Source organism: Drosophila teissieri, chromosome X, assembly GCF_016746235.2.
Source record: "Drosophila teissieri strain GT53w chromosome X, Prin_Dtei_1.1, whole genome shotgun sequence".
In the NCBI taxonomy this organism is placed as follows: Eukaryota; Metazoa; Arthropoda; class Insecta; order Diptera; family Drosophilidae; genus Drosophila; species Drosophila teissieri.
This window is the reverse complement of record NC_053034.1, coordinates 7,537,745-7,563,870: the sequence shown is the minus strand read 5'-3', so window position 1 is coordinate 7,563,870 and position 26,126 is coordinate 7,537,745. Positions and strand designations below refer to the sequence as shown.

General features: G+C 45.7%; 3 protein-coding genes across 6 annotated transcripts; 2 read left to right on the top strand and 1 right to left on the bottom strand.

Annotated features, from left to right (window-relative positions):
• The first annotated feature begins 800 nt into the window (after positions 1-800).
• Positions 801-2,924, top strand: LOC122624823 (leucine-rich repeat extensin-like protein 5). Its single transcript, XM_043804538.1, has 3 exons — positions 801-1,631; positions 1,684-2,659; positions 2,722-2,924. Exons 1-3 carry the CDS (start codon positions 801-803, stop codon positions 2,922-2,924), a joined length of 2,010 nt encoding a protein of 669 aa, XP_043660473.1.
• Positions 2,925-3,441: 517 nt separating this feature from the next.
• Positions 3,442-24,372, top strand: LOC122622952 (relaxin receptor 2). Of its 2 annotated transcripts, XM_043801775.1 has the most exons (19): positions 3,442-3,559; positions 3,681-3,774; positions 13,041-13,511; positions 13,570-13,681; positions 13,820-13,891; positions 15,775-15,852; positions 16,036-16,107; positions 18,245-18,316; positions 18,390-18,461; positions 18,538-18,681; positions 18,738-18,809; positions 19,841-19,984; positions 20,090-20,206; positions 22,434-22,669; positions 22,755-22,869; positions 23,098-23,242; positions 23,300-23,454; positions 23,512-23,585; positions 23,642-24,372. In XM_043801775.1, exons 2-19 carry the CDS (start codon positions 3,756-3,758, stop codon positions 23,929-23,931), a joined length of 2,460 nt encoding a protein of 819 aa, XP_043657710.1. In that variant the 5' UTR covers positions 3,442-3,559; positions 3,681-3,755; the 3' UTR covers positions 23,932-24,372. The 2 variants fall into 2 exon arrangements, with proteins under 2 accessions (XP_043657710.1, XP_043657709.1); XM_043801774.1 differs by lacking the exon at positions 3,442-3,559 and having other exon boundaries at positions 3,561-3,774.
• LOC122622953 (26S proteasome non-ATPase regulatory subunit 5) lies at positions 24,126-26,083 on the bottom strand. 3 transcript variants are annotated; one of them, XR_006326369.1, is made up of 4 exons: positions 24,864-26,083; positions 24,395-24,805; positions 24,244-24,335; positions 24,126-24,187 (listed from the first exon to the last, which is right to left on the bottom strand). XR_006326369.1 is itself a non-coding variant. In XM_043801776.1 (3 exons), exons 1-2 carry the CDS (start codon positions 26,006-26,008, stop codon positions 24,436-24,438), a joined length of 1,515 nt encoding a protein of 504 aa, XP_043657711.1. In that variant the 5' UTR covers positions 26,009-26,083; the 3' UTR covers positions 24,126-24,335; positions 24,395-24,435. The 3 variants fall into 3 exon arrangements, 1 of the variants encoding a protein (XP_043657711.1); XR_006326368.1 differs by having other exon boundaries at positions 24,244-24,805; positions 24,864-26,082; XM_043801776.1 differs by having other exon boundaries at positions 24,126-24,335.
• Positions 26,084-26,126: the final 43 nt, after the last annotated feature.

Here is a 26,126-nt window from a genome sequence, read left to right as displayed (position 1 = left end):
GAGCGACTTGGACTTGGATCGGATTATGTAAGAGGCGACACTTTTTTGATTTGTATCTAAATTGCAGGCCCTATCATAAGCCTTCGCACCATCTGCGGCAGCGGAAAGTGAAAAGAGTCCGGCGATAAAAACAGAAAACGAAAAGCATGCGGAACATGCAGGCCATTGAAAGCAAAAGTGTGGTGCGTGCTGCGCATGCGTAGGTGGATGCCGGCCAATGGGACAGTGGAGCGGGGCAGCGAAACCAGTCTAATGAAGGAGTGGACCAGTTGATGGGCTTCATCAGTCGATGGGGTACTCACATAGTCATAGTCATAGTCATAAGGGTTAGCTTCAACTTCAAGGTGAGGTAGCTAAGTACGAAGTCAAATCGATAGTAAAGGATTTATGTATATGATCTGCGGAACCACAGTGCGTGGTCAGGTGGCGGCGTAGCATAATGAGGCGCACTGGTGGTCAGTGGGTGAGGGGTCTTTGTGGTGGCGGCAGGTGAAATGGCAGCGTAAAAGTCATAAACTGCCCAATCCATGCCGTGTGCCATGCCGATGAGCCGACCGAGCGACCGACTGTGGTGCATTGCCACCGATTGGTATGCACAGTGGGTATGTGGCGAGCACAATGGCCACAATGGCCACAATGGCCACTCCACTGTGCCGCGATGTCCGCTTTATAAATACAACAGCGACCAAGGAAGTTCATTTCATTTTCTTGGCGGCGATCGCAGCAAACGGATTAAACGCGAGGCGATCCAACCCCTCTACTATATATACATACATCGAAAACAAGTCCACTGCTGCGAAATGCATCTCCTGGCCAGTTCGAGGAGCCTCCATCTGCTGATGGTCTTGGCTGTGATCTTGGCTACCCATCGCGTGGATGCCGGCTTACGTTTGCGTCAAACCCGACGCTCGGCCACGCCCCCCGCCAGCACTACGCCCACGTTGACAGTGACCTCCGAGGAGGCGGAGCCACAGGAGTCCGTGGCGGAAAGTGCACCGACGGCGAGCGTGGTCACCGAACCGGAACCGGAAACGGAAGTGGCAGTGGAGGTCACGACCGGAAAGCACAAGCGTGGCATTCTACACGGCCACGCCCACCTGCACGGCCAATGGCCCGCCCGCACCTATGCCGCCCACTACGGCTACAGCCTGCAGCTGCCCGGAGGCAGTGCCTTCCTGGCCGCCGCTCCGCCGCGCCGCCACTTCGTCAAATACGGCCATGGTCATCTGGTCAAGCCGCTGGTTTCCGGTTCCGGTCTGCTGCCTGCGCTGGCTCCCGCGCCCGCTGCCCTGCTGCCCGCCGTCGCCTCAGCACTGCCCGTTGGATTGCCCACTGGTCTGCCCGTTGGATTGCCCACTGGTCTGGCCGGCAACGTAGCCAGCGCCATTCCCGCCGGAGTGGCCAGCGCCATTCCCGCTGGTGTGGCCACCGCCTTGTCCACCGGCGTGGCCACCGCTTTGTCCACCGGCGTGGCGCCGCCCTCGTACGTCCTGCGTCCCGGAAACGCGGTCGTCTCCTCGTACAGCGTCAACTATCCGCACCAGCACCTGCAGAAGCCCGTGGTCTTCCAGTCCGCCGTGAAGCCGCTCCACTTCCATGCGCCCGCTCACGCCCATGTGCACGCCGTGCAGGTGAGTTGACTACGAAGGCAACTAGTTCGATATACACATTCCATTGTTGCAGCCCACCTATGTGCAGACCTATGCTCCGACTGCTCCGGCTGTGCCTGTCCAGCCCGTGCAGCCCATCCAGCCCATTCAGCCCATTCAGCCCATCCAGCCCGTGCAGCCAGTTCATCATCTCCAGCCCATTCAGCCGGTGCAACCGGTGACCACCCATCACTTCCAGCCCGTGCAGCCCCTCCAGCCAGTCACTCCAATCCAGCCGGTTCAACCCCTGCAACCCCTGCAACCCATCCAACCCGTCCAACCCATCCAACCCACAGTGGCCTTCGGTGTTCCGGCTCCCCCAGCTGTGGATCTGCCCGTGGTCCCGCAGTTCCCGCAACCGCCTCAGTTTCCCGGAGTGCCCACCTTTAGCTTCCAGCCCGCCCAGCCAGCGGTGCCCGCTGTTCCCGCTGTGCCCGCCCAGCCGGCAGTGCCAGCTGCACCAGAAGCCCCAGAGGTGCCACAGATTCCGGCCATTCCTCAGATTCCGGCCATACCTCAGATCCCCCAAATACCGCAATTCCCCGCATTCCCCCCCTTCCCCGGCTTCCCGCAGATACCGCAGTTCCCGCAGGCGCCAGCCATTCCATCGCCACCACCGGTGCCAGGAGTACCAGCAGTGCCCACGGTGCCGGCTTTCCCCAGTCCACCCACCAGCCAATTCTTTCCGGCTGCACCACAGCCACCATTGCCCCAGCAGCCACCCACCTTCGGCCAGCCGGAGTCGCAGTTCCCAGGCGGCATTGTGCCGCTGCCGGGCTCCACTCCCGTGCGGCCAGAATCCGGCACGGGCATAGCCTCGCCGCAGATACCCCAGTCGCCGGAGCCGGAGACGCCGTCGGAGGTGCCACCACAGCGGCCGCCCGTCCCGCAGCCACCGCAGCAGCCGTGGAAGCCGGTGTTCTACACTCCACCCACCGAATCCGCGCCAGCGTCGCCCAATCGGCCATCGATCACCCTGCTGCCGCCCTACGGCAGCTCGCCAGCGGAAGGTGAGCTAACAAGTCCATCCCTTGCCACAAGGAACTTCATGTAGATGGTTTATGCTTTCCAGGTTACCTGCCACCCGTGGGCACCCAGCCGTCGTCCCTGAGTGCCGGCAGTGGCGGCATCGGCAGCCAGGGCGGCATCTTCGACCAGCTGACCGACGCCGAGCTGGAGCACATCTTCGCCCAGGCCAACTTGGCGCAGCAGCAGCATCAGCAGCAGCAGCAGCAGCAACAGCAGCAGCAGAGCCACAACTACCACCACTACTGAGCTCGCCACTCACTGGATTTTCTTTAGGGATCTTTTCAAATTTTTTTTGTTTTTTTTTCGAAGCCTTCGCTCCTTTGTATTGTAAATTATGTTGCTATTAAATAAGTTATTTATGGAAAAACTAAAGTGATCGTTTGTTTACTGCGTAGGTAATCAAAATAATAAATAATTAATAATAATTGAAGTTAATAACTAACTTACTTACTTCCTTATTTATATACCTACATATACATATGTATATTTGAAAACTCCCTTTTGGCTCTGAGCATTTTCATTTCCTGAGCTTTTCCGACGCGCTTTTCACCTTGAACTTGACGCTTTTCTTTGCAGCTTTCGAGCTTTTCCCGTTCAGCTTTTCATTCATAAATTGCCAGCCGGCGCGCTGAATGAGTGCGATGGGTGGTGGGTGGTGGGCGGTTGGGGGGCCAGTAGGCGGGGCACCTGGAAAAGCCGCATGCCACATGTTGCAGGCGTTCGCTCGGCTTTTTTCAGCTCAGTTGTTTGTTATCGTTGGCAGCGAACGCGCGGCGCTGCGGACCAAAAATCGGCTAGAATTCAACTAGAATTCAACTAAAATTCAACTAAATTTTGATTTAAATTCAACTAAAATTCAACTATTTCCCGCGGTGATCCGTGTATATATACATATATATATTTTTGGATCCGCGATCTCACATTGAAGTGCGGCGAAGTTGTATTTCTTGATTCGTTTTGTTTCATTTGTTGTTTTTTGTATTTTTTTGCTGTGCCCATCAGAGTCTATAATTAAATATTGTTTATTGCCCGTTGAGACGGTGGAACGGTGGAAAAAACGAGCGAAGAACTCCCTGGATGTCAATAGTGATCATGCGTACGTCTCGGAAAAGTAAACAATACCCCCTTTTTGTTTGTGTGTATATTTATTGGTGCAGTTATAGAAGCCAGATATTCCCCGATTTCGATGCCGATTCTGATTCTGATTCCATGTGTATAGGTTTTTATCTACTTAATCCGCAATGTTTGTGTGGCATTTTAACGCGAATCGAAATAATAATAATAAACCCGATCAAGATATTGACCATCTGCGGATGTGAAAGTGCCTGGGATTTTGGTTGGTTAGGTGGATCCCATGGATGCATGGGATAATTGGGGATTTCAAATGTTTGCTACTTCAGGAAATTCGCAAAAAAAAAAGATATTGTTAAAGTTATCATAGCATAAAAGGTATTCAATCTAAAAATGTATTTAAAAGTTCTAAAACTGTAGAAATTTTACAAGGAAATTCCAAAAGTTGTATGCACATAAAGGTGCAAAAGTGACGAACGCACCGGAATGTTTGACAAAGTTCAAAGGGCAGCAAGAAGTTTTTACAAAAAAGTTTTTACAAAAAGAGCTCGGGGAAACAGAAATGTCTGCGAATAAAAAGTGCATTAGATACAAAAGTTTTTTTTCCCAGTGCGTTGGGGAATTCTTTAAAATATTTAACAAATTTGTAAAATTAAGGCGAAAAGAGTTTTGCAAATATATGAATTAGAGCTTTAAAAAACTAAATGTTTATAATATACCAAAAACTGTAAGAATTATGGAAAATATTGGAAATGATTCAGGTTTTCTGAGGTGTAAAAACTGAAAATGATTATGCCAAAACATTTTACAGCATCCAATCAAAATGCTGACGATTGACAGGAATTCGGTTTGGCAGTTCGGAAATGCAACGAGAAACCCTGTGGCCGAAATGTATTTTTATCGAAACGATTTTCAATTAAAATTCTGTTCCAATTTGCATATTAATTTATGTTATTAAAATGGAGCTGACGCCCCAATGGCTGGACTCTCGCGCCCTCTCTCTCGCACCCACCGCCGGCAATGTCTATTTCTATCTCTGTCTATTTCTGGCTCTGTGCGTTAAAATGTTGTAATAAAATGTCATTAAGTGTAAGTGCGTGGTGCCGTTTAGATTTATGAGCTCGAATGAATTGCAAATGCCTAGGCGAGAAGGTTTAAAAAGGTGAATGGGTGGGCTAGGGTGGACTAGGGTGGTTTAGGGTGGTCTAGGGTGGACTAGGGTGGCCTATGGTGGCCTATGGTGGACTAGGGTGGACTAGGGTCCTTGTGGTTCCTGTGGCCAGAGAAATGGGCGCTGACCTGACAACGCTTGACGCCCCAAAAGTTGTGTTATTAGTTGTAACTGCGTTGGCAGCTTAGACAAATCCGTTCATCCCCACTATATACTATATACATACATATATATATATATATAGATACTGGGATTATTTGTCTGGTGCTTGGCCACAAACCACATCTTTTAATGAGCCACGAAAAACAAGTGGAATGTGTCAATTAAGTGGGGGTAGTCTCCCCCATTTTCGCCCCTCTCAAATTCTATTAAATTCGCCAAAACTATTTGCGTAAGCTGCTTGGGGTAATTATTAGTTTTTTCTTCGTCTGTATTTATAATAAGCTTAGTTGGGGAATTACCTAATGAGGGCATTTAGTTATGTTGTTCAGTACCATCTGGATTTGGAACATATTTCCTCAAATTTACTTACATTTTTACTTTGATAAATTGCCTTTCATTTTATTTTAAGCAACCACTCATTAACGAAATGGATAAGTATTGCCAAGAAATGAAAAAGGTGCGAAATGCTATTTAAATGGGTCCATTTTTAATTGTAGATATTTTTTTAAAACGCAGTTTGCCCCTCCGTAAGACTTAATCCTAGTTACAAAGCTTAAGCTGGAGCAGAAAACCGGGCAAATTTTTCCGCAGAAGCGGAAAAAACAAATTGTAACTCAGGCTGGCGAAGGCGAAAAGGGTGAAAAAGGGTGAGTGTGTGTGCCGCCCACAACTCCTCGATTTTTCCCGATTTTCCGAGACCCAAAGACACCCACACACACACACACACACATAACTACACGTTCATATGGGAAATGTGTAAGGGGAAGCCCGGCGATTTTCCACTTAAGAACTTGTCGCTGGCGGGCGAACACTCGTACCACCCGAAAATATGGTGATACGCTTCTGGAGTAATAATCCCCATATATCCCCATATCCCCATTTTGCACCCAACTCCGGTTAACCGCTTTTAGGTAATTTGAATACGGCCAGCAATCGTTATTTATGGGCCAGCGGCTCTACAGTTTCACTTGGTCCACTTGGTGTGTGGGTGCACTGCAGCGGATCCATTAGCCTCCTCGAGTGGCACACTTGAATAAATATGTGATCATGTTAACATGTTAATATCTAGTAATAAGTAGTTTCCAAAACAAGTAAATATAAATAGGCAACAAAAATTAATAGAGAAATAGATATATTAATGCATCTGTTTACATCCAACTAAACAGGTTTTTCTTTCTCAATTCAATAAAATAAACTAAAATGAATGATCGATTGCGATTAATATTGGTGTTGGCGAAACATCGATGTAGAAAACGATCGATGTTAATCGATGTTCTGCCACCTCTAATTGGTAGAATCCCTTAAATTAAATTTGTGTAATTTTGCTGCTTTATCTTTGCCAATCTATTAATCTATTACATTTTTTCGAGTGCGCCCATGTTCCTAAGCATCCGCATAGGCATCTCCACTCGGACGGGACCGTATCCGTATCTGCAGCCGTATCATTATCCGGCGGACGCTAATCGATGCCCCCAATGTCCGCTGTCCGCAGTCCGCTGTCCAATTTCCAGAGGGCCAATGAATTGAAGGCCCACTATCAGGTTACGGAGCGTGGGTCCAGTGCAGATCCATCGAGTGGGGCGGCTTTTAAGTTGATCAAGTAATCCATATAATTTTGTGGTGCTCTTTTTTGAGGCGTCGCATAATTGAATTGCCAATGGCGGCGGCAATGGCAGTACAGTGCCCGCCATAAAGGTTATGCCTCATTAGGGGTTCACTCGGAAGTGGTGCTGTTCAGCCGTTGAGGCCTTAAGGCATCTTATTCCGAATCCAAAGCGGACATGTTGGGCGTTCTGAATGATTGCCGAAAAAAAAAAGAAAAGCAGGAAGGGCCGAGACCGGGAATCCCCGAATGGAAAGTGATTGGGATTTGGGATTGGGGCCGGGGTCATAGAGCTCTTATATGATTGAAGTGCGAATGGATCCATTACCCATTATTTTGGTTGGCAAATGGAAATCCCAAGGGATCAGAGGTCCTGCAGCACTGCGCAGCTCGCTAATGAAGTGAAAACACATTTGGCCTTCAAAGAAAATGGAGTTGTTTTTTTGGCTCTACTGTTTTTTCCTCGAACATATGTTTCAAAAATATCTACAATGTATTTATGCACTTGTAAAATTGTTTAGCTATTAAACACTATTTACCGATTTCCTATCAAAGTACTTATCTAATTGTTTATTCGTTCCATTTCAAGTTGGCAAGTAATTGAATTGCCAAGATAAACAAATCCCAATGAAACACCTAGGAGAATCAAGTTTGGGCGCATTGCACGCAAGTTTTCCCTGGCATTCGAAAACTTTTCACAGCTTCTGCAGCAAATACCTTGTGGACCAACTTGGATCATATATTCCAAGCTTGTCCGCTTCAATCGATTAACTCGGATTAAACGTAAATTAGCTCATAGATGTACCAATTGCACCTGGGAAATCTCGTCGATTTCGAAGGAAAGAACATGTTTGCCGTCACTATGTTTTCAAAGCGAAAAAAGTGCGTTTTATTCCAAATGTTTACAGCGTACCATACATTTCGTTTACTTGTGAAATTCGAATAACGCTTTCGTAAAGCTTCTTAAATTTGTACTAAATTTTATCATTAACATGTTTTGATAATTCATACATTTCCAATATACATACATTGCCAATATTCCCTGTGCTGACTAGATGTATCACCTAGTTGTTTCTACTCGAGTTGCTTAATACCCTGGTGGCACTGAATCCGACGAGAAGACCCACCACCAATGCGCCCACAGCGCCAATGAGGGCTAATGTGTTCCCGGATTCCCCCATTTGTTTCTGTTGCTGACCTCCATATCCAGAAGTATTCCTCCTTTCCGGCTCCGGCTCCGTCCTCCTGCGGCTTAAAGATCGATCGTATTCTGTCCTGGTCGTCGCATTCGAGAGGACGTCGAATGCGTCTTTGATCTTCCGGAAGTAAGCCGTGGTGCGTGGATGTTGATTCTTATCCGGATGGTAAATGAGGGCCATTCGCTTGTAGGCCTGCCTGATGTCCTGCTCGGTGGCCTTGGGATCCACGCCCAGTACCATATAGTGGTCCTCCTCCATTCTTGGTGATATAGTTGTGATGAAATATATAATAGATTTTTACTTTTCCTTCCACTACGCAGTGCAACCAGCTTTTGTGTTTGTGACTGTGATACTTATCGATAGCTCTCTTGGCTCACCGTTCGAACATCGAACATCGAAGATCGAATATCGAAATATCGCTTCCAAATGTTAGGGGCATTCCCCAGCATGGAGTTTCGATTAAAAACGTCCTAGAGATCAAAGCTGACTCCCAATTGGGATTACGCAAAAGGACATCAAATTAATATGATGCACAGCATTTTTGACTTTCCTTAATTTAGGTCAAACATTAAGGGACAGCAATCAGACGGGGGTCCACTTTTTATGCTAAATCAAATAGGAATGGAAGATAAAACAACGGTATTAACATATGTGCGGACGTGTGCCTGTGTGAGTGTGTGTGTGTGTGTGTGTGAGTGCGAGTGCGTGTGAGTGATGTGACCTCTGACCCTGCCAAGTGGAAAAATAAAAAATGGCTAGCGTAATTCCCTGATTGAAGCCTAACTGAGAAGGACAGCTAAAAAAAACAAGAAAAGTAAGGCAAATAGAAGCAATAAGGCAAATCGGCAAATTGCACTGAGAAAAAGTCTATATACTACTTCTGATTATTGCTATACAGTAGATTATTAGACAAAAGAACAACAAACTTGCTTGCAAATAAAGTTCTATTTCCACTTCCATAGTTTCCATTAAAGGTTTCGTTGCTATTTTCTCGCTGTGCATCGAAAGCAGGCTAGAAACCGCTTAATTTCGGCACGACTTTCCCGGTTTTCTTGTGTCACATGACTCCTGACCCCTGACCCCAAACCCCTGACCCCTCAAAAGCAATCGCATGGGCATTAAGCATTTCGCATCGCATTTGTTTTCATTTGTATTCGGTTCTCTCTCGCCGCCGCTGTCAGCGGCAGTTCAAATAGCCGAACTATTGACAAACACCACCCACCAATACCAAACCACCCATCTACCCATCTACCCACAATATCATCCGATTCCAATTCGAGTCCCTTAATCATTGGGATGGTTTCCCATTGGGGTCCGCATCCGCAAGAGCGATGAAATGATTAATTTCCATCGGGTAATTAAGTGTGGCAAACGCAAATGAATCTCCCAAATGGAATAACTAAGCATCCGCTGTTCAGCTTTAAATACAAAAAATCCCCTCCAGAGATATGAGATATGTACATACATACATACATACATACATATGTATGTACATATTTCATAGTCTACTGATGTACTCGCATGTACTTAGCGCATTGCGAGTGGGCACTTGACAAGCCTTTTGTGTTTATCATTCGCTGCTGTTGTTGTACCTCTTTTCTTTTCTTATTATATTTTTTAATTCCCAGTCGAATTTGATGTTTACAACTTTGTTGTTAGCCAAAAACTTTGCTCGGCGGCCATCGCAGTGGATTTGTTTTCCATTTCGGGCGGGTATAAAAATTCCTATCCAATAGCGAAAATTGAACTCGGAATCCGTTTGAATCTAAACACTTGAAGGCAACGAAACGGAGCGCAGTGAATAAAGCTTTTGGAATTTCTCAGCTGTTGCTTTGTTAGTAAATGTCGTAATGGTACTATATAGACATATAGCTAATTCCCATTCCAAATCCAATTAATATTCGGTTTGTTTGATGGCCTTAAACAAAACACTCGCACTAATTCATCATATGTATGTACATATTATAACTTTTGAGTTTTCAAATGTGCTTGCAAGTGGAAGTGGATAGTTAGTTGTATATCATTGGCAACAATTATAATTCTATTATAGTTCTATTGAGTGGAGAACTGTGATTCATCAGATGATCCAATATATATTGATATTATATATTGATCGACGGACGTTGAAATGTTGAATTGGGCAGCGGACATCGAACTGCAGATAATTTGTTTACCTACTCGGCCAGCCCAATTGACTTCTACTTTCGTGAGTTCCTATTGGGTTTTCGTTTCTTCTAATTGCGCCACGCCCACCGCCCTCTTAGTACCTCTTAGTGCTACTTTCGACCGATGATTCCAGAAGGTCACGTGGGTGGGGGGCAAGGGTCAGACTGGATAAACAAATCGGAGTTCGTTGTGAGGGTTGTCAGACCACCCACAAGTGCTTGGGAGTGCTGGTACACTGAGAGGAATATCTTAATTAGCATAGCTAGAAAACTATATGTTTGAAACAAAGTTGAAATAAATAATGGCGTACATTTTTCTCTCACTGCATGTACTTGGTTAGCTTGAATGTTTGTCGGAATTTCAGTTCAGTTTGAGGCATGCAGAATTCAAGCATTTAACCGAAAATACTCTTGTTCCAGCATTTCGGGCAAAAGCATTTGCTCTGCAATTAGGATTTCCCCGTCGAAGGTTCCTAGGATGATGGGTGTGGAAATGGGGCAGTGGTGCAGCTCTTTGAGTGGCTCAATGAGAATTTATGAGCTACAAAGTTGTAAAAGTATATTTGCTGAGTGAAACGCCTTCACTGCAGCATGCACTTGCAAAGGGAAAAGGCAAACTCGAGGAAAGCTGTGGAAAATGGGGGAGAAGCGAATGGGGATGCCCCCTGCTGAGATCTAGCTCATCAATCATGGCGGTAGCCAGACGAGTCCAAGCCGCACACATCAAACATTTCAATTTGCCGCAAATGTGTTGACAAAACGTTGATATGCCATCGGCGGCATTCGTCGTCGGGTTTTCCGGGGCAAATTGAATGAGATGGGATGCGATGGGATGGGATTGTATTGGATTGCTGCGGAGTTGCCCCAGAGTTCCAGTTCCATTCCCAATCCCAGTGCCTTCAGCCTGAAAAACCCCAATGTGCATGGGGCACATTAGCAACACGTGTCAAATGCGCTATGTCCTTGTCCTTGTGCTTGTGCTTGTCCTGGCATTCGGATGCCCATTCCCGCCTTTGGATGGCGCGCTTAATTACACTTTTATAGAGTCGCCGCCCCTGCGCATCATTTCCATTTCCATTTCAGCTCAGTTCCCAGTTGTGGCAGTCCTTCTCATCCTGCTCCTCCTGTTCTCCTGCTCCTCCTGCTCCTTCTGTCCTCCTGCTCTCCTGACTCTTCACTGTCTCCAGTCGCCCGTCTGCATCTCGGGCCGTAATTGCAATCCGTTCTCCTCTCCGCCGCGTCTGAGTTATGACCTCCTGTGCCATGCAATCGCCCATCCAGGACGTCCAGGACATCCCGGGGTCCTTGTTTATGCGGATTAACATGGGGGACAGGCCATATGTTTTTGACTGCCTGAAATTTTCCATTTGCCGATCGGCAAATATGTTTTTTAAGCAAATTGCAAATTGCATATTCCCCCTTTGTGCCTAAAAATAGCAATATTAAAACTTAAAATCAACAAGAGATTGCACAATATTTGTGTATTTATGTTGACTTTTCAATTTGGCCAAGTGCATGTTTTTCTTTTGCGGGTCGCGTGTTTGTTTAACTTTAACAACAAATATGATAATCAACGCAGATGTAGCTTTAACCAGAAATGTATTTAATTAATTCTATGCTATTTTCCAAAGTGATTAATATGGGACACAAAACCAAAGGAGATTCTACACAGCAACTTGTATACACTTGCCCCATAATTATATTTGCATTTGCGACACAGGGTACACAAACTTCGATGGTATCATTACCCCATGAGCTTGATATATGTATATTCCCGGCCGGATTTAATTTGATTTGCATTTGTTTACCTTTCCCGCTTTTTGCATTATAATTATACTTTTTGTACAGGTACACTTTCATTTCATTATTATGCTCTTTTCATTTGCTGTCATGCCATCGTGTCCGTCAGCAAGTCAGAAAGTCAGCAAGTCAGCCAGTCATGCTGATGATGTGGATGATGCCTTATCGAAGGCCCAACTGAAATCGAAAGGATTTCGAAAGGCGAGGGGAAGGGGGATAGGGGGGTAGGGAATATGAATACTACATATTGTGGGGTCGTTACAAATAAAAAAAATGTCCTGATGGCAGAAGGGAAATTTCACGGGCCATTTCATCGCCATTGAGCCCCAAATGTACTGTGCGTAATTTTTATTACAAACAATTTTATTACACATTTTACATATTCGCCATTTCCATGCAGTTTCCAACTTCAAATATCCAATATTCCCCCAGCTATCAGCCATACCATTTCGATCACAATCAATTGCCATTCCCTGTCCATGTGGGGGCGTTGGAAATGGCGACGCATTTAAGTGCAATCGTTAAAAATGATAAACGCACTGACAACAGTCTCAAGGGAAGCTCCTTCAATGCGTGCTCAGTATATGCATATTTTTATATACAAACTATATAAAAAATATATACAAAATATATACGAAACTACCTACAAATGTATTTGCATTGAGCCAAACATCAATGAATGGGCCAGAGAGTGTTCACTTCTATTTCGCTTTTCGGCTAATCGAATGCTAATTAACCCATTTAATTGGTTAAACAAATATTTCGGCCCCATTTGCTTAAGAAATTTATGGAGCCAAATAGGCAGCAGCATCTGTTTGTTTCAACGCGTTGAAAATCTGTTCTCTTGTACATTTTTTTTTCTTTTTTTTCTGCTTTTTGCTGCTTACGTTTGTGGATTCCCTTTGGCCATAAGTTAGCCAAATGGCTCTGGGCTTTCTACATTCTCATTCTGACTGGTAGCATTCCAATTACTTCCTGGGTGCTATTTTTAGCTTGGTAATAACCTCTCTGCATTGTATTCACTGCCTGGCAACACCGATTTCTGTTCTTCCCGTCGGAATATTTGAATATTTATAAATTCTATTGTATTTTAATATACATATCTGCATATTGAAGATCCTTTTCGATGCCAAGCTTGCTCCTTCGATAACAACGCTCACTAATCGTTATCGCCTTGCTGATCCCTTTCAGCTCGTCTGCCCATCACTATTACTCTCTGCATCCTGCTCGCACTTGCTTCTGAGGCGGCGGAAGGAGCAGAAGGTGCGACAGGGATGGCAAACGAAGCGGGAATACGAACGGGAATCGGAACGAAACCGGAAGCGGAAACGGAAACGAAACTGGAAGCGGAAACGGAAGTGGCGGACGCCAAAGAGGCGGAAGCCCCCGTGCGAGAGGTGATATCGCTGCTGGGCGTAATTGATGGCGCTGAGTCCGTTATCCTGGTGCCCGACTCCGCCGACAAGTGTCCTGGCGGCTACTTCCACTGCAATACCACGGCGCAGTGCGTTCCGCAGCGGGCCAACTGCGACGGCAGTGTCGACTGCGATGACGCATCGGACGAGGTGAACTGCGTGAACGAGGTGGACGCCAAGTACTGGGACCACCTGTACAGGAAACAGCCCTTCGGCAGACACGACAATCTCAGGATTGGCGAGTGCCGTAAGTACATCCTTTTAGGTAGTCCTCGAATTCAAATACAACTCTACTCTTCACTTAGTTTGGCCCAACGAGAACTTTTCCTGTCCTTGTCGTGGTGACGAAATTCTGTGCCGATTCCAGCAGCTAACTGATGTACCAGCACGACTGCCGCAGCACGATCTGGCAACGCTGTAAGTACAGTTTCGCTGGTTTATTATAGTTGTTTTGTAATTCATTGCTTATTTCAATATTAGGCAGTTATAAGTTTATTAAAATGTATCACTGTTATATTGTAAAATGTAATTTATAAGCGGTTTTATGACTTACAGCGATCTAACGGGAAACAATTTCGAAACCATCCATGAGAACTTCTTCGCTGCATTGCCAGACGTTGAGAGCCTGTAAGTAAACGCTTTAAAGGCTTGAGAATTTCAAGCGAAGTCTATTAACATTCTGTACGGTAAGTAATAGTTTCTTGGGTGTTTGTTGGCGCTTCCTGCGCTCAGCAAAATAAACTAAGGGATGTCATAACACCCGTTCGGGTTCTTAATTAAAACGGAAATGCAAGCAGATGACTCTAACTGCAGCGGCTGCAAGCGATTGGGGGGATGTTCAAATTTTTAGGAGGCGCAGAAGGAGCAGAAGGACGAGGACCGGAACGAGGATATAACATAACAGAACAGACCAGACCAGACCAGCCGAGACCAGACCAGACCGCATTGAATATTAGCGACATGCTGTGTCCTTAATGGTGCCTTTAAGTAGTCGTAGTCGACGTGGTCGTTGTCCTTGCGTCAGTATCACTGGTGGCCATCACACGCTGGCGCACATACAAATTACGTACCAACCAGACAGCCAGACAGCCGGAAGGATAAGGACTCTGCGCCTCTCGAAGCTCGCTAAACATACGTATGTATGTACATAGCTACCCAGATACTCAGAAACACATATGCACGGCATCGTGTTGCAGTTTATGTGTCACTGTGCCAAAGGACATAGTGGCCCGACTTAAAACAGACACTCGTGGTACATGTCGTATCGCCATTCCCTGAAGATGGACATCCACAGAGTCCTTGTTTTCGCAAGCTCTCGCACGATCTAGGTATAAATCTACAACAGTGCTGGCTGCCGAGTACACAGAGCAAAAAGTGTATAAAAGGTATATTTTTAGGATATTTACAGAAAAGAAACTCATAGCTTTTTTCGTCGAGTGTTGCAGTGACTATGCAAGTTCTCAGTTGCCATTAAAGTTTTAACCAATCTCAGCTCGAATTGAAGACGCAAAGTTTTGCCAAAGCGGAATTTAGTTTCTTGTCATTCCACCAAATACGATTTCCCGACCGTCAATTTGCACACATCCTTGTGAGGAAAACCAAGGGGGAGATCAACAAGGATATTCCAGTGGCTCCAATCGCCCTTCTCCTTATTTATACATCCCTGGGACATTTTCAACACATTTATCTTCCCTTTCGTGGCCATATTCGTGATGATGAATATTTCAGCCCAAAGGCACAGACAACTTTGTTTGGCTTTCTTTGCTAGCGAAAGAATTTCCACGGAAGAAATTTAAGGTGACAATTACCACTAAAAATAGGTTGGCTTATCCCACATTGAGCCATAAAAACTGAGTGCAAAACAAATACCAAGGATATACACAAATTTATTGGGCCATCAATTACGCCGCATGGAAACCAAATTCAAGTTGAAATGCATTCTTGAGCCACAAAGACTTGCGATTGCCGCTAATGGTTTTAGCACAGCAATTTGCAAAGGATTTACAACCGAAAAATAATAACTACTTTAATTAAGCAAGATTTGTTTCTATAGCTGTTGTAAAGTACAAAGAAAAGGTGTCAAAAAAGATGCTGTGGCTTTTTTGGTGTTCGGAAAAATGCCTTAAAAATGTAAATTTGCAATCAATTGAAACATTAAATTGCAAATTAAGCTCCTAATGAAGTCGCCATGCAAGTCCCCTATTTTCGCACATACAAATGAGCAGCGAAGTTTTTGGGGCCAAAACAATGACACGACGAAAACAAAGCGCATTATTATCCATATCTCGTCTTGGGGGAAGTGGGGGTCAAAAAGTTATGGTAGCTGTGGTAGCTATGGTAGCTATAAGGGGGAACTTTTCAGCCGACGCCCATTGTGCCCAAGTTCACAATTGAATCTCATATTTATTACGTTTTATTCACTCGTGTCCTCTCGCCCACGTCTCTGTTTACTTTATTTAAGTTTACTTACTTTTTATACATATTTTTGTTGTATTTTTCATTCGCCGCAGAGTGCTGAAGTTCTGCGCAATCCGTGAGATTGCCTCGCATGCATTCGATCGCCTGGCGGAAAACCCACTGAGGACCCTGTGAGTATCCTGTCCCGGCAGCCATGTGACCCACTCCCCACAATAACTCATAATTAAGTCTCATTATTTATGTGCACTTAACAGTTTTCTGGCTTTTTTTGTTTTTGTTTTTTTCCCCAACCCCATCGAGAATCTTTAATAATTTCCTCGCTACAACTTATGCTCATGATTATGTCCTTCCAGTTATATGGACGATAATAAATTACCGCATCTGCCGGAGCACTTCTTCCCCGAGGGCAATCAATTGAGTATTCTGTAAGTATCGTTTCACTCGATGTTCGTTAATGCTTCATACTTTATACTATACATATAGTCACCAACTTTATGGCCAACTTCCGGTTGCTTCGCGGATATAGGTCAATTGTAAATTAGCCAATTATGAGCTCGGCTAGATAGCCGCTTTTAGCTTATTGAAAGAAATCTATGCTCAACGTTCTTTTCAATTTGAGCACTTAACTTAATCGCTGGCTTAATTAATACCATTGCAATCAAAAAAGGATATACACCACTTTATTTGAATATATGCAAGTACTAGCATTTACAATCCTTCCTCTATTTGCATAAAACATTGATTTGCAATGAACTGCCGGATGTACAGTGCGTATTTCAGCGCAGCATTAGTGTCTCGCTTATTTATTTCATCCGCTGGCTTAGCCGGCCATTTGTATTAATAAAAAAGGCTCAATAAAAAATACAATTGCAAAACAAATACACACGTTTGTGGGTGTGCAGGTAAATGCTAATTAAGCATAAATCAAATTAGACAAAAACAACAGAAACTTGGCCTGCTGCACAGCCACAACTATGCACACAATGTACGAATGAACGAAATCGAACCATTTTCGAAAGGGCCGAAAGAGATATGCTGCGATAAAAAGCCATTATTTTTTGGCCACCCGGAGGTGCTAAATGACAAAAATCCAGTAATTGCCAATAAACGTAGGGTGGGGGGTGGTCGATTATATCACGACTCATGGGAGAATTGAGCCGGCACAGTGGAAACCCACATACATATGTGTGCTGTATGTGCGGCAGTCGATGCTAATCACAATCACAATTGCTGTCAACCTTTGTTGGCCCATAAAGTTGGCCCATTGTTGCCGGATTAAAGCCAACCTCTTGCCCAATCGACTGACAATGTGGCATCGCATTTTTGCCTCATTGTTGTGGCGATTTTCCCAATTTCCCACCCTACCACCCACCACCCACCACCCACCACAAACTCACTTCCCAACTTCCTCAACGCATTTTTTCTCTGCACGGCCTCGGAGCATAAAAATATTAGCACAGACGGTAAAAAGTTTTCAGCTTGTTTTGTGCACTGACTCGAAGGGCCCACGCCCCCTTTTCCATTTCCTTTTGCCACCGCCCCCGCCTCAAAAAAGTGGAAAAACAATAACAACGCCAGCTGGCAAAAAAGCAAGTGGCAAAGGCCAAAACTTACCGATTAACCAACCGGTTATAAACGAATCCTAACTCTCTTTTTCAACATTTTCTTATAATCTTTAATTCAAGTTAAAGTGCCTTCAATGCTATTAGATTTATGGCATATCATAAACATTAGGAAAACCTATGTTTATGACATCCTATGTTTACGCAGCCTTTTAAGTTCTACTTTGGAAAGAGATCCAATTAAAATAGTTTTTGGTACTAAAACACTTAATATTATAAATGCATAGAGGGCGACTTATCCGCAATTCATTTTCCATTCATAAGGCCCCTTTTGAATGCGCTGCAAAATAGACAAAATAGAGAAAATAGACAAAACTGCCGGCACACGAAAACACATAAACAACTCAGTTACACTTTTGCGGCGGAAGGCGGATTTCGGATTTCGGATCTCGGATTTGGGGCGAACGAGGGACGGAGATACATATATCCGTTGCACTCCGTCTCCGGCGCCAACGAATCCGGAGGACCAGCTGCACTTGGCATTGGCCCGAAAGTTGGCTCTGTCTCTGTCCGGTTGACAATCGCACACAGCGAGAAAAGTGCTGCGACAAGAATCTGGCAAGCAATGAATGAATGCTAATGAAAAGATGTTGTATCTATGTATCTATAGGATTAATTATGTATCTAAACATTTTGAAAGTATATCACATTTAAAGATACCCAGCTTAGCTTTATAGTTGCCTCTTTTCTAATTTGTCACACTGATTTTGCTTGCAGTGTAGCAAGGGAATTCAGCTGGGCAAAAGTGCATTTTCTCGTGTGGCGTTTGTTACTTGCGCTTAATGGCTAATTAAAATCAAGATATATGCGCCGACTTTTCACTGCCTGAATGCAATTGCATCGGCTTTTGTTGCCAACTTTTCAGCATTAAAATTAGATTTTTTATCTATTTCATATTATTTTTCTTTTTTTCTTTGTTTTTTTTGGGGGTGGTGGTCAGCATTTTGGCACGCAATCACCTGCACCATTTGAAGCGAAGCGATTTTCGGAATCTACAGAAGTTACAAGAGCTGTAAGTATTTGAAAAATAAAAACAAATATAATTTATAAGTAATTATTTTGTAAATGTGAACATTTGTTTGAAGCGACCTGCGTGGCAATCGCATTGGAAACTTTGAAGCCGAGGTCTTCGCCCAACTGCCGCATTTGGAAGTGCTGTAAGTAGCGCTCTTAGCCCAAAATCCTTTGCTGAATACACATGCATACATATATAGAGTTGTTGTTATCCTGCAGCTATCTGAACGAAAACCACTTGAAGCGTCTGGACGCAGAAGGATTTCCCAGGACCCTGCTCAATCTGCACACATTGTCCTTGGCCTACAATCAGATCGAGGAAATCGCCGCGAATACATTCCCCTTTCCACGCCTGCGATATTTGTGAGTAGATTTTCCACGGAGAAAGTAGAAATATATCAATCTGTTGCCTATTGCAGATTTCTGGCTGGCAATCGATTATCCCACATTCGAGATGAAACCTTTTGCAATCTCAGCAATCTACAAGGCTTGTAAGTCTTTCTGCACTTGAAATACCCTGTAAAGTCATAAGCTTTATGTGTAGGAGTTCTTGCGAGTAATAGGGTTGCTTAACTAGATTATGCACGTAAATTTGACCAAGTAACTAATGCTAAGCTCACTAAACATATTGCTGAATTCGAGCATACCCTCTAGGGCATCATTATGGAAGGAGGGCTTCGAACAAACAAGTGCCACTTCTCTGACCTCTGATGGAATTTTCCCTCTGCTTGGCTTCCATCTTCCATGTGGCCCGTGACCAGAGGACTTCGGGACCTCCGATTTCTGATCCCAAACAGCAGAGGTTGAGTGACAGTGGGGAGAGGGGTGTGGGGAGAGGGGTGGGGAAAGTGGGAGAAAGTGTCATTTGGATTTATTGCCGTTTAAGTTACGCTTCGGCCAAGGAATTTCATTTATCAATAATGCTATGTGGTTCGAGGCCGAAGGAATGCAAAGCCAAAAAGCTGACAGTTTTTCATTGCGAAAACTTCGCTGCGAGTTTGTGGAAGCTAACCAACCCACCGTCGTCCGTCCCTGGCATTCATGTAATGCATATTGAGGAGGCTTAACGAAAACAAAAAATAAAAAAATAATAAAAAAAGAAAATACAGCCTGTGGAATGATTTGCATGCAGGGCAAAAATCAAAAGATAGATATAGTCGAGGAAAACATCAGAGAGAAAGATGGGCGGACAAATGCCGGATACGTGCCACAGCATCGGTGGCCCAACTTTAATGATGAAACTTTGAGTCGGATGCCTGAACCTAAGCTCTGAACTCCTCTTGTTTTTTTTGTACCCCCCTTTCACCCCTTTTCACCCCTTCCACTGCCGGAACCAATCTCGAATGCAAATAACGCGAATGCAAAAAAAACCGAATGCTTGGCTTTTATGCGCTGGCCCATAAAGCCGCGCGGCTCTGATGTGTTAACCACTTTCATCTAAATGTTCTGCCTTTTTCTCCGATTTCTCCGATTTCCCTTTCCCCCTCTTCCCCATTTCCCTTTCCCATTTTCCCCCAAATAGACACTTGAACGAGAACCGGATCGAAGGATTCGACCTGGAGGCCTTCGCCTGTTTGAAGAACCTGAGCTCCCTGCTGCTAACGGGCAATCGCTTCCAGACCCTTGATCCGCGGGTCCTAAAAAACCTGAGCAGCCTGGATTATATGTGAGTAACACCAACCACAGCCATCGCTAAATTGTAATGGTTATGAGCAGAGCAACACACATCCCTAAAAATACCCAAATACCCTTACTTATTTGTCGCCGGCAGTTACTTCTCGTGGTTCCATCTGTGCAGCGCCGCCATGAATGTCCGCGTCTGCGATCCACATGGCGATGGCATCAGCAGCAAGCTGCACCTGCTGGACAATCAGATATTGCGAGGCAGGTAAGTACTAGCAAGTGCTAAGCCCCAGCACGTAAGATGATAAGATGATTTCGATTTAATCAAGCTAAGAGCCCTTGCCAATTGACCCACGGAAGACCGAGACCAAAACCAAGAGCGTTCTAAACTTGAGCTTCCTGTTTCGCCTTGCGGTCTGTGTGCGAATCGCATTCATTAGATTGCAATTAAATCGTTGTCATTATGGCCCTCGAAGTTTAACCGAACTCAAGCACAATTGCAATTGCAATTAGAGTGCGAGAACTGCATTGTTCTGCCTACGAGGGAAATTTGCACTCAAATACTAGCATATGCACACTCTGATCTAAGTAACTTAAATAACTTAACTTTACTTAAGCGAAACGAGATTGTGATTTGAAATCACGAGCTTGGATCAAACGGCGGTGCTCAATTATTAAATTGATGTGTTGAACTGCAAAGCATTCGTGGCGCCCCACGTTGGGCGCCAGTTACCCGCTGCTCCCGCATTCCTTGTGCTAATCGCTCAACACCCAAATTCGTGCCTTTTGAAGTGGCTAGACCCGCTGTCTAAACACTGGCGCTTGTCTCCGCTGTATTGGGTATCTTGGCCAAGTAGCTAACATACTTGGCAAGACAAATAGGTAGTCCCATCAACAACTGGGGTACTCTCAACGGAAAATGGGGAACTCGGAACTCGGAACTTAGAGCTCGGAACTGACAACTGGCAACTGGCAACCGGCAACCGGCAGTCACTTGTCATCAAGTGTGCTGAGTGATTATCTGGCTGCCTGCCATCGCCTCATCGTCGTCGTCTAGGATGTGTTCCTGTTGAAAATGAAAATTACGCTCCTTGCTTGTCGGGTTGTTTGTTTGCCTTTTACACATTTTACACACACTCTGCATGCCGACGTCTTCATCTTCAACTCCATCCACATCCACATCTCCATCCACATCTCCATCTCGATGTGTTCACAGCGAAAGCAAACACCAGCATGTGCACACACACAGCCAGACAAACATAAGGATGCTGCAGAGCAAGGATACAGGACTACAAGGCTGCCGGTGCCGGCGAGAATTTGCTTTTGTGCTTAGAACATTATTTCATTATTCTAAGTTGACGTTTTCATAAAAATTAAATACTTTAGGTTTTCAAGTCGTTGGCGTGGCTCTCCGTTTTTCCGTTTTTCCAGTTCGCTTCATTTCCCTGCTCTCTCCCGGGCCATTCTCCACTTTTATTAGCCACCTGGATGCCCAGCCTCCATTTACAACTGCACTGCCATCCAATGGCGAAGGTGTCTGCTGTGCACCGGGAATGTTTCTCTCAAATTTACAACATTATGGCGTTGTTGCTGCGCGCAGGAGGATGTAATAACCTCCAGTTCGTTTGATCGGTGACCTCGAATTATTTACTGCTATGCAAAGCTGAAATTCAAATTTCCCTACTTGGAGCACACTGTTTGTTTCACTAACTTGCGAGTTTCTAGTCTTAGACAAGAGAGAATGCAATAGTCGAGGTATGAGCTCGGAAAGGAGCTGCATCTTCGTTTAATTAAGTAATTCAATGAAATTGACAGCTGTTTCTGGGGTCAAGCATAATTGATGGCTGCTCATAATCAGAACGGAAGTGCTGGCAATGAATGGGAAGCGGAAGGCTGGCATAAATTACAGGTCTCTCTTCCTCCATTCGCCTAATCATCATGCCGACACTACACAATTGCCATGGCACCACAGTTGGCACTCACTATTTGCTGCTTTCTGCTCCTCAGAACGCTGATGTTACTTTGTGCTTTCTGCTTGCTGCTTTCTGCTTTTTGCTTGCTGCTTGCTCCTTTGTGCCCAAGTCTCGGGACTCCACTCCAGTCGGGCGTCCATGGCCACACCTCCCTGGTCAGCAGAACTGCAATAATGAGGCACACCAACCGGGCAATTGGCAATTGTGCGAGCCACAAACACAAGCACAGGAAGTCTTTACCACAGGGAAGACTTAAATTTCCTTTAATTGCTGGAATTTATGGTTAGCGGCATAACGACAATTGTCCCAGTCAAGGTCGCAAAGGATGCTCCTGTATTTCTATTTCAATGCACACAGAGAAAACGGGATCATTAATATCTATAAATATATATTCATTTTTAAGTCGTATGCACCTAGTCTTATATGCATACTTGAAGTTCACAATGAACAGCAGTAACTTGAAGTTTTTACTACTTTACTTACTGCTAAAGCAACATTTGCGTAACCATTTCCTCACAGTGTTTGGGTGATGGCCTCCATTGCCGTGGTGGGCAACCTACTGGTGCTGCTGGGGCGCTACTTCTACAAGTCGCGGAGCAACGTGGAGCACTCGCTGTACCTCCGCCATTTGGCCGCCAGTGATTTCCTCATGGGCATTTACCTCACCTTGATTGCCTGTGCGGACATTAGTTTTCGCGGCGAGTACATCAAATACGAGGAGGCTTGGCGGCACAGCGGTGTTTGTGCCTTCGCAGGTGCGTATCCCTCCTCCATCACCTCCATCTCATCCACCCCCCTTAATGGGGGGCTAATGTGAATTATCACGTGTACGCCGTGTAGGCTTCCTCAGCACCTTCAGCTGCCAGTCGTCGACGCTGCTGCTCACATTGGTCACCTGGGATCGCCTGATGTCCGTGACGCGGCCCCTCAAGCCGCGGGATACGGAAAAAGTTCGGTAAGTGTTCGTTAGGGGGATAAAGTTATTGTTTATTCTATTACATTAATTACTTGTGCTGCAGACACTTGCTGATTTGTTGACTGCTCAACTATCAATGCCCAGCATTCTATTTACCGCACAAACTTTGTTCGTAATGCAACTATGTTTGATTTCACTGCTTCATTGTAGTTTGCATGTAAATTGTGTAAACAATTATAAATTATTAAAAGAGATACCTTTTCCCAGAATTGTCCTGCGTCTCTTGCTGCTGTGGGGCATCAGTTTCGCATTAGCTGCTGCCCCACTTCTGCCCAATCCCTACTTCGGAAACCATTTCTACGGCAACAATGGTGTCTGCTTATCCCTGCACATCCACGATCCTTATGCGAAGGTAATCACCCGCTCCTTGGAAAGCATTGCTTTCACATTCCAAAAATGTGTTTTACAGGGTTGGGAGTACTCGGCGCTGCTGTTCATCCTGGTCAACACGCTGTCGCTGGTCTTCATCCTGTTCTCCTACATCAGAATGCTGCAAGCGATACGGGATTCCGGTGGCGGAATGCGGAGCACTCACAGCGGTCGCGAGAATGTGGTGGCCACTCGGTAAGTTTGGTGTATCCCAGGCAAGTGTTTTCATTAAAGAAATATTTATTTGTATAGCTTTGCCATCATTGTGACCACCGATTGCGCCTGCTGGCTGCCCATCATCGTGGTCAAAGTGGCTGCCCTCTCAGGTGAGTTCCACTGCAATAGCTTTATGTTGATTACTCATTAACTATATCCATGTTAGGCTGCGAAATCTCGCCCGATCTTTACGCCTGGTTGGCGGTACTGGTGCTGCCAGTGAACTCGGCCCTCAACCCAGTGCTCTACACACTGACCACGGCGGCGTTCAAGCAACAGCTGCGCCGCTACTGTCACACACTGCCCAGCTGCTCGCTGGTGAACAACGAGACCCGATCCCAAACGCAGACTGCCTACGAGTCCGGACTGAGTGTCAGTCTGGCGCACCTGGGCGGCGGTGTGGGCGGCGGATCGGGGCGAAAGCGGATGTCCCACCGGCAGATGAGCTATCTGTAGGCGGCGTAACTTGGCTTGGAATGCAGCACGAGATCAACAGACTTACATACACACAAGTGGGGCTAGAGGACACTTCCATGTAATTGGACCCTTAAGCTTTTGGTATTTCACGTACTTATTATTATTCTGATATCATTTTGAAGTTATAATTGCATTAGCCCTTAGACAAGATATTCCAGCTAGACTCAAGCATGTTGTATTTAAGTTTCTTTATTGCATATGATTTACTTTGCCCTTGGAAGGTATTCAATCCTTTCTATGTAAATTACAAAAGTTGATATTTTACCAATCGCTTTAAGGCAAACCACTTACAATTGTCCAAAGAATATTCTGACTATTTGTTGCATCCCCATTAATTCGACCTGCCCAATGGGGCATTGTTACATGTGATCTAATAGTTAAATCTTATTGTAATTCTATAAATACATATTCAGATGTTAATTGAACCTGTCGCTGTACATACGATTTAGAATCAAAGGCCGCAAATGCTTGGCATACCGACCTCTAGGCGTTGCCCTGCGGTTCGGTGGCTATATCGAGGTCCGCCTGGACGTGATAGGGTCCCTCGTTCACGTAGGCCGTAAAACGGACGGTTTCGGTGGGCGAGAACTCGGCGCTGGCGGACAGAATCTCCATGATTTGCCACTTGATATACTTAATGCACCTGTGCAGATCCCTTTGACGCGACAGCAAGAACTCCACAGCACCGCCGGTATTCTTAAGAGCTACAATGCCCCAGCCGTACTTGCAAATGGTCTTCAACAGCGCCAAGGCGGCCATTTGGAGGTCAGGGAACGGGGTGTTGATCAGGTCCATAAAAACATTGGCATGCGCTCCCCCAGCGAAGCACTCGTACCAGCTTTTAAGAATGGTACTGAAAAAGAAGAGAATGATTAGCAGGAAAAAACATTAAGAATGGAGTGCGAAATTACTTGAGTTCTTTGGTGGGCGGTGTCTCCACCTCATAAATCACATCCAGCGAGTTGAGCAGCCGCTCCTTGATGGGCGCCGATAGCTTCTTAGTGTACGAGCCATATATCTTAAAGGACTCCTCCATGGCCGCGTTGAAGTGCAGGTGCAGGAGCATCTTACCCTGCGGAGTACTGGCCAAATTGGCCAGCGTATCCATGGCGGTGGGCAGAATACTCTCATCCTCCGACTGCAGCTGCTGGAACAAACAGGCGAGCATGTGCGGGTAGCCGGCAATGATCTTCAGAGGCTGGTATGCGGCAATTTTGCCGAAAAACTTCATAATGCTGGGTATGAGCAGGGCGTCTAACGGATGCTCCTCGACGCGTTGGACCCGTGTGCTGATTATATCCAAAACACGACGCCGTTCCATGTAGGAGAGTCCATGGTTCTGTTCAGCAAGTGGCCCTAGGAGGTCCATGACGCAGGCCTGCAATAAAACATCATCGTTGTCCAGTTCGCTGAGTGCAGCGTCCAGAATGAATTTGACAGCACTGAGCGAGGCGGCACTCTCCTTGGCCAGCACCACTGCCAATTCGTAGGCGCAACAGCGCACGATCTCATTCTGCTGGAGGAGATGCACTAGTTTGGCCTGCACATCGGCATCGCTGAGCCGCTGAACAAGCACAATGGACAGTATATTGATGGCCAGCGAGGTGCCCTCCGTATTCGGCTGTTTCAGCTCGTCCAAGATGAGGAAAATAAGCTCATTGTTGGGCAGAGTGCGAACCTGCCCGGCTGCCAACTGGCGGCGCAGCTCCTTGAGCAACCTGGCCAACACCAGGGCACGCAAGGCGGGATTCGGGTGGGTCAAGCCACGTCTCAGCAAACTGGGCAGCTGCTCGTCGGCGGTGTCCATTGCCAGCTGATCAAGGCAGTGGCCCAGCAAGTCCAGGGTCACGTCCACAGCCTGATCCTTGGGAACCTGCGAATCCGCCGCGGAATTGGCGCAGTCATACAACTCCGCCGTGGTCAGCAGGCGTTCAATGATTTGCCGCGAAAGAGCCGCCTCCTTTGCGATGGTCGTGTTCATCGTGGTCAGGGCCTCGAGGCGTTGTGGCCTCGACTCCAGAGCCTTTAAATTGGCCACCCACCAGCTGTCCTCCATTGCTTTTTGTTTTTTCTGTGTCGAAATGACAAAGTCGGTTTTAAACCTATCGTTTTTCGATTTCAGAAGACGTTATTTGTCCGAACTTATCGGCGTCTATCGATATTGCTTATGTTTA

Excerpts from the sequence above, each read along its gene's own strand:
- LOC122622952 (XM_043801775.1), top strand. Across the intron at positions 13,512-13,569 it reads TCTCAGGATTGGCGAGTGCC|TTTGGCCCAACGAGAACTTT; the intron begins GTAAGTACATCC and ends CTCTTCACTTAG. Across the intron at positions 23,455-23,511 it reads GAGAATGTGGTGGCCACTCG|CTTTGCCATCATTGTGACCA; the intron begins GTAAGTTTGGTG and ends TTATTTGTATAG.
- LOC122622953 (XM_043801776.1), bottom strand. The coding sequence starts at position 26,008 with ATGGAGGACAGCTGGTGGGTGGCCAATTTAAAGGCTCTGGAGTCGAGG. Across the intron at positions 24,806-24,863 it reads CCGCCCACCAAAGAACTCAA|TACCATTCTTAAAAGCTGGT; the intron begins GTAATTTCGCAC and ends CTTCTTTTTCAG.
- LOC122624823 (XM_043804538.1), top strand. The coding sequence starts at position 801 with ATGCATCTCCTGGCCAGTTCGAGGAGCCTCCATCTGCTGATGGTCTTG. Across the intron at positions 1,632-1,683 it reads CCCATGTGCACGCCGTGCAG|CCCACCTATGTGCAGACCTA; the intron begins GTGAGTTGACTA and ends CCATTGTTGCAG. Across the intron at positions 2,660-2,721 it reads CGGCAGCTCGCCAGCGGAAG|GTTACCTGCCACCCGTGGGC; the intron begins GTGAGCTAACAA and ends TATGCTTTCCAG.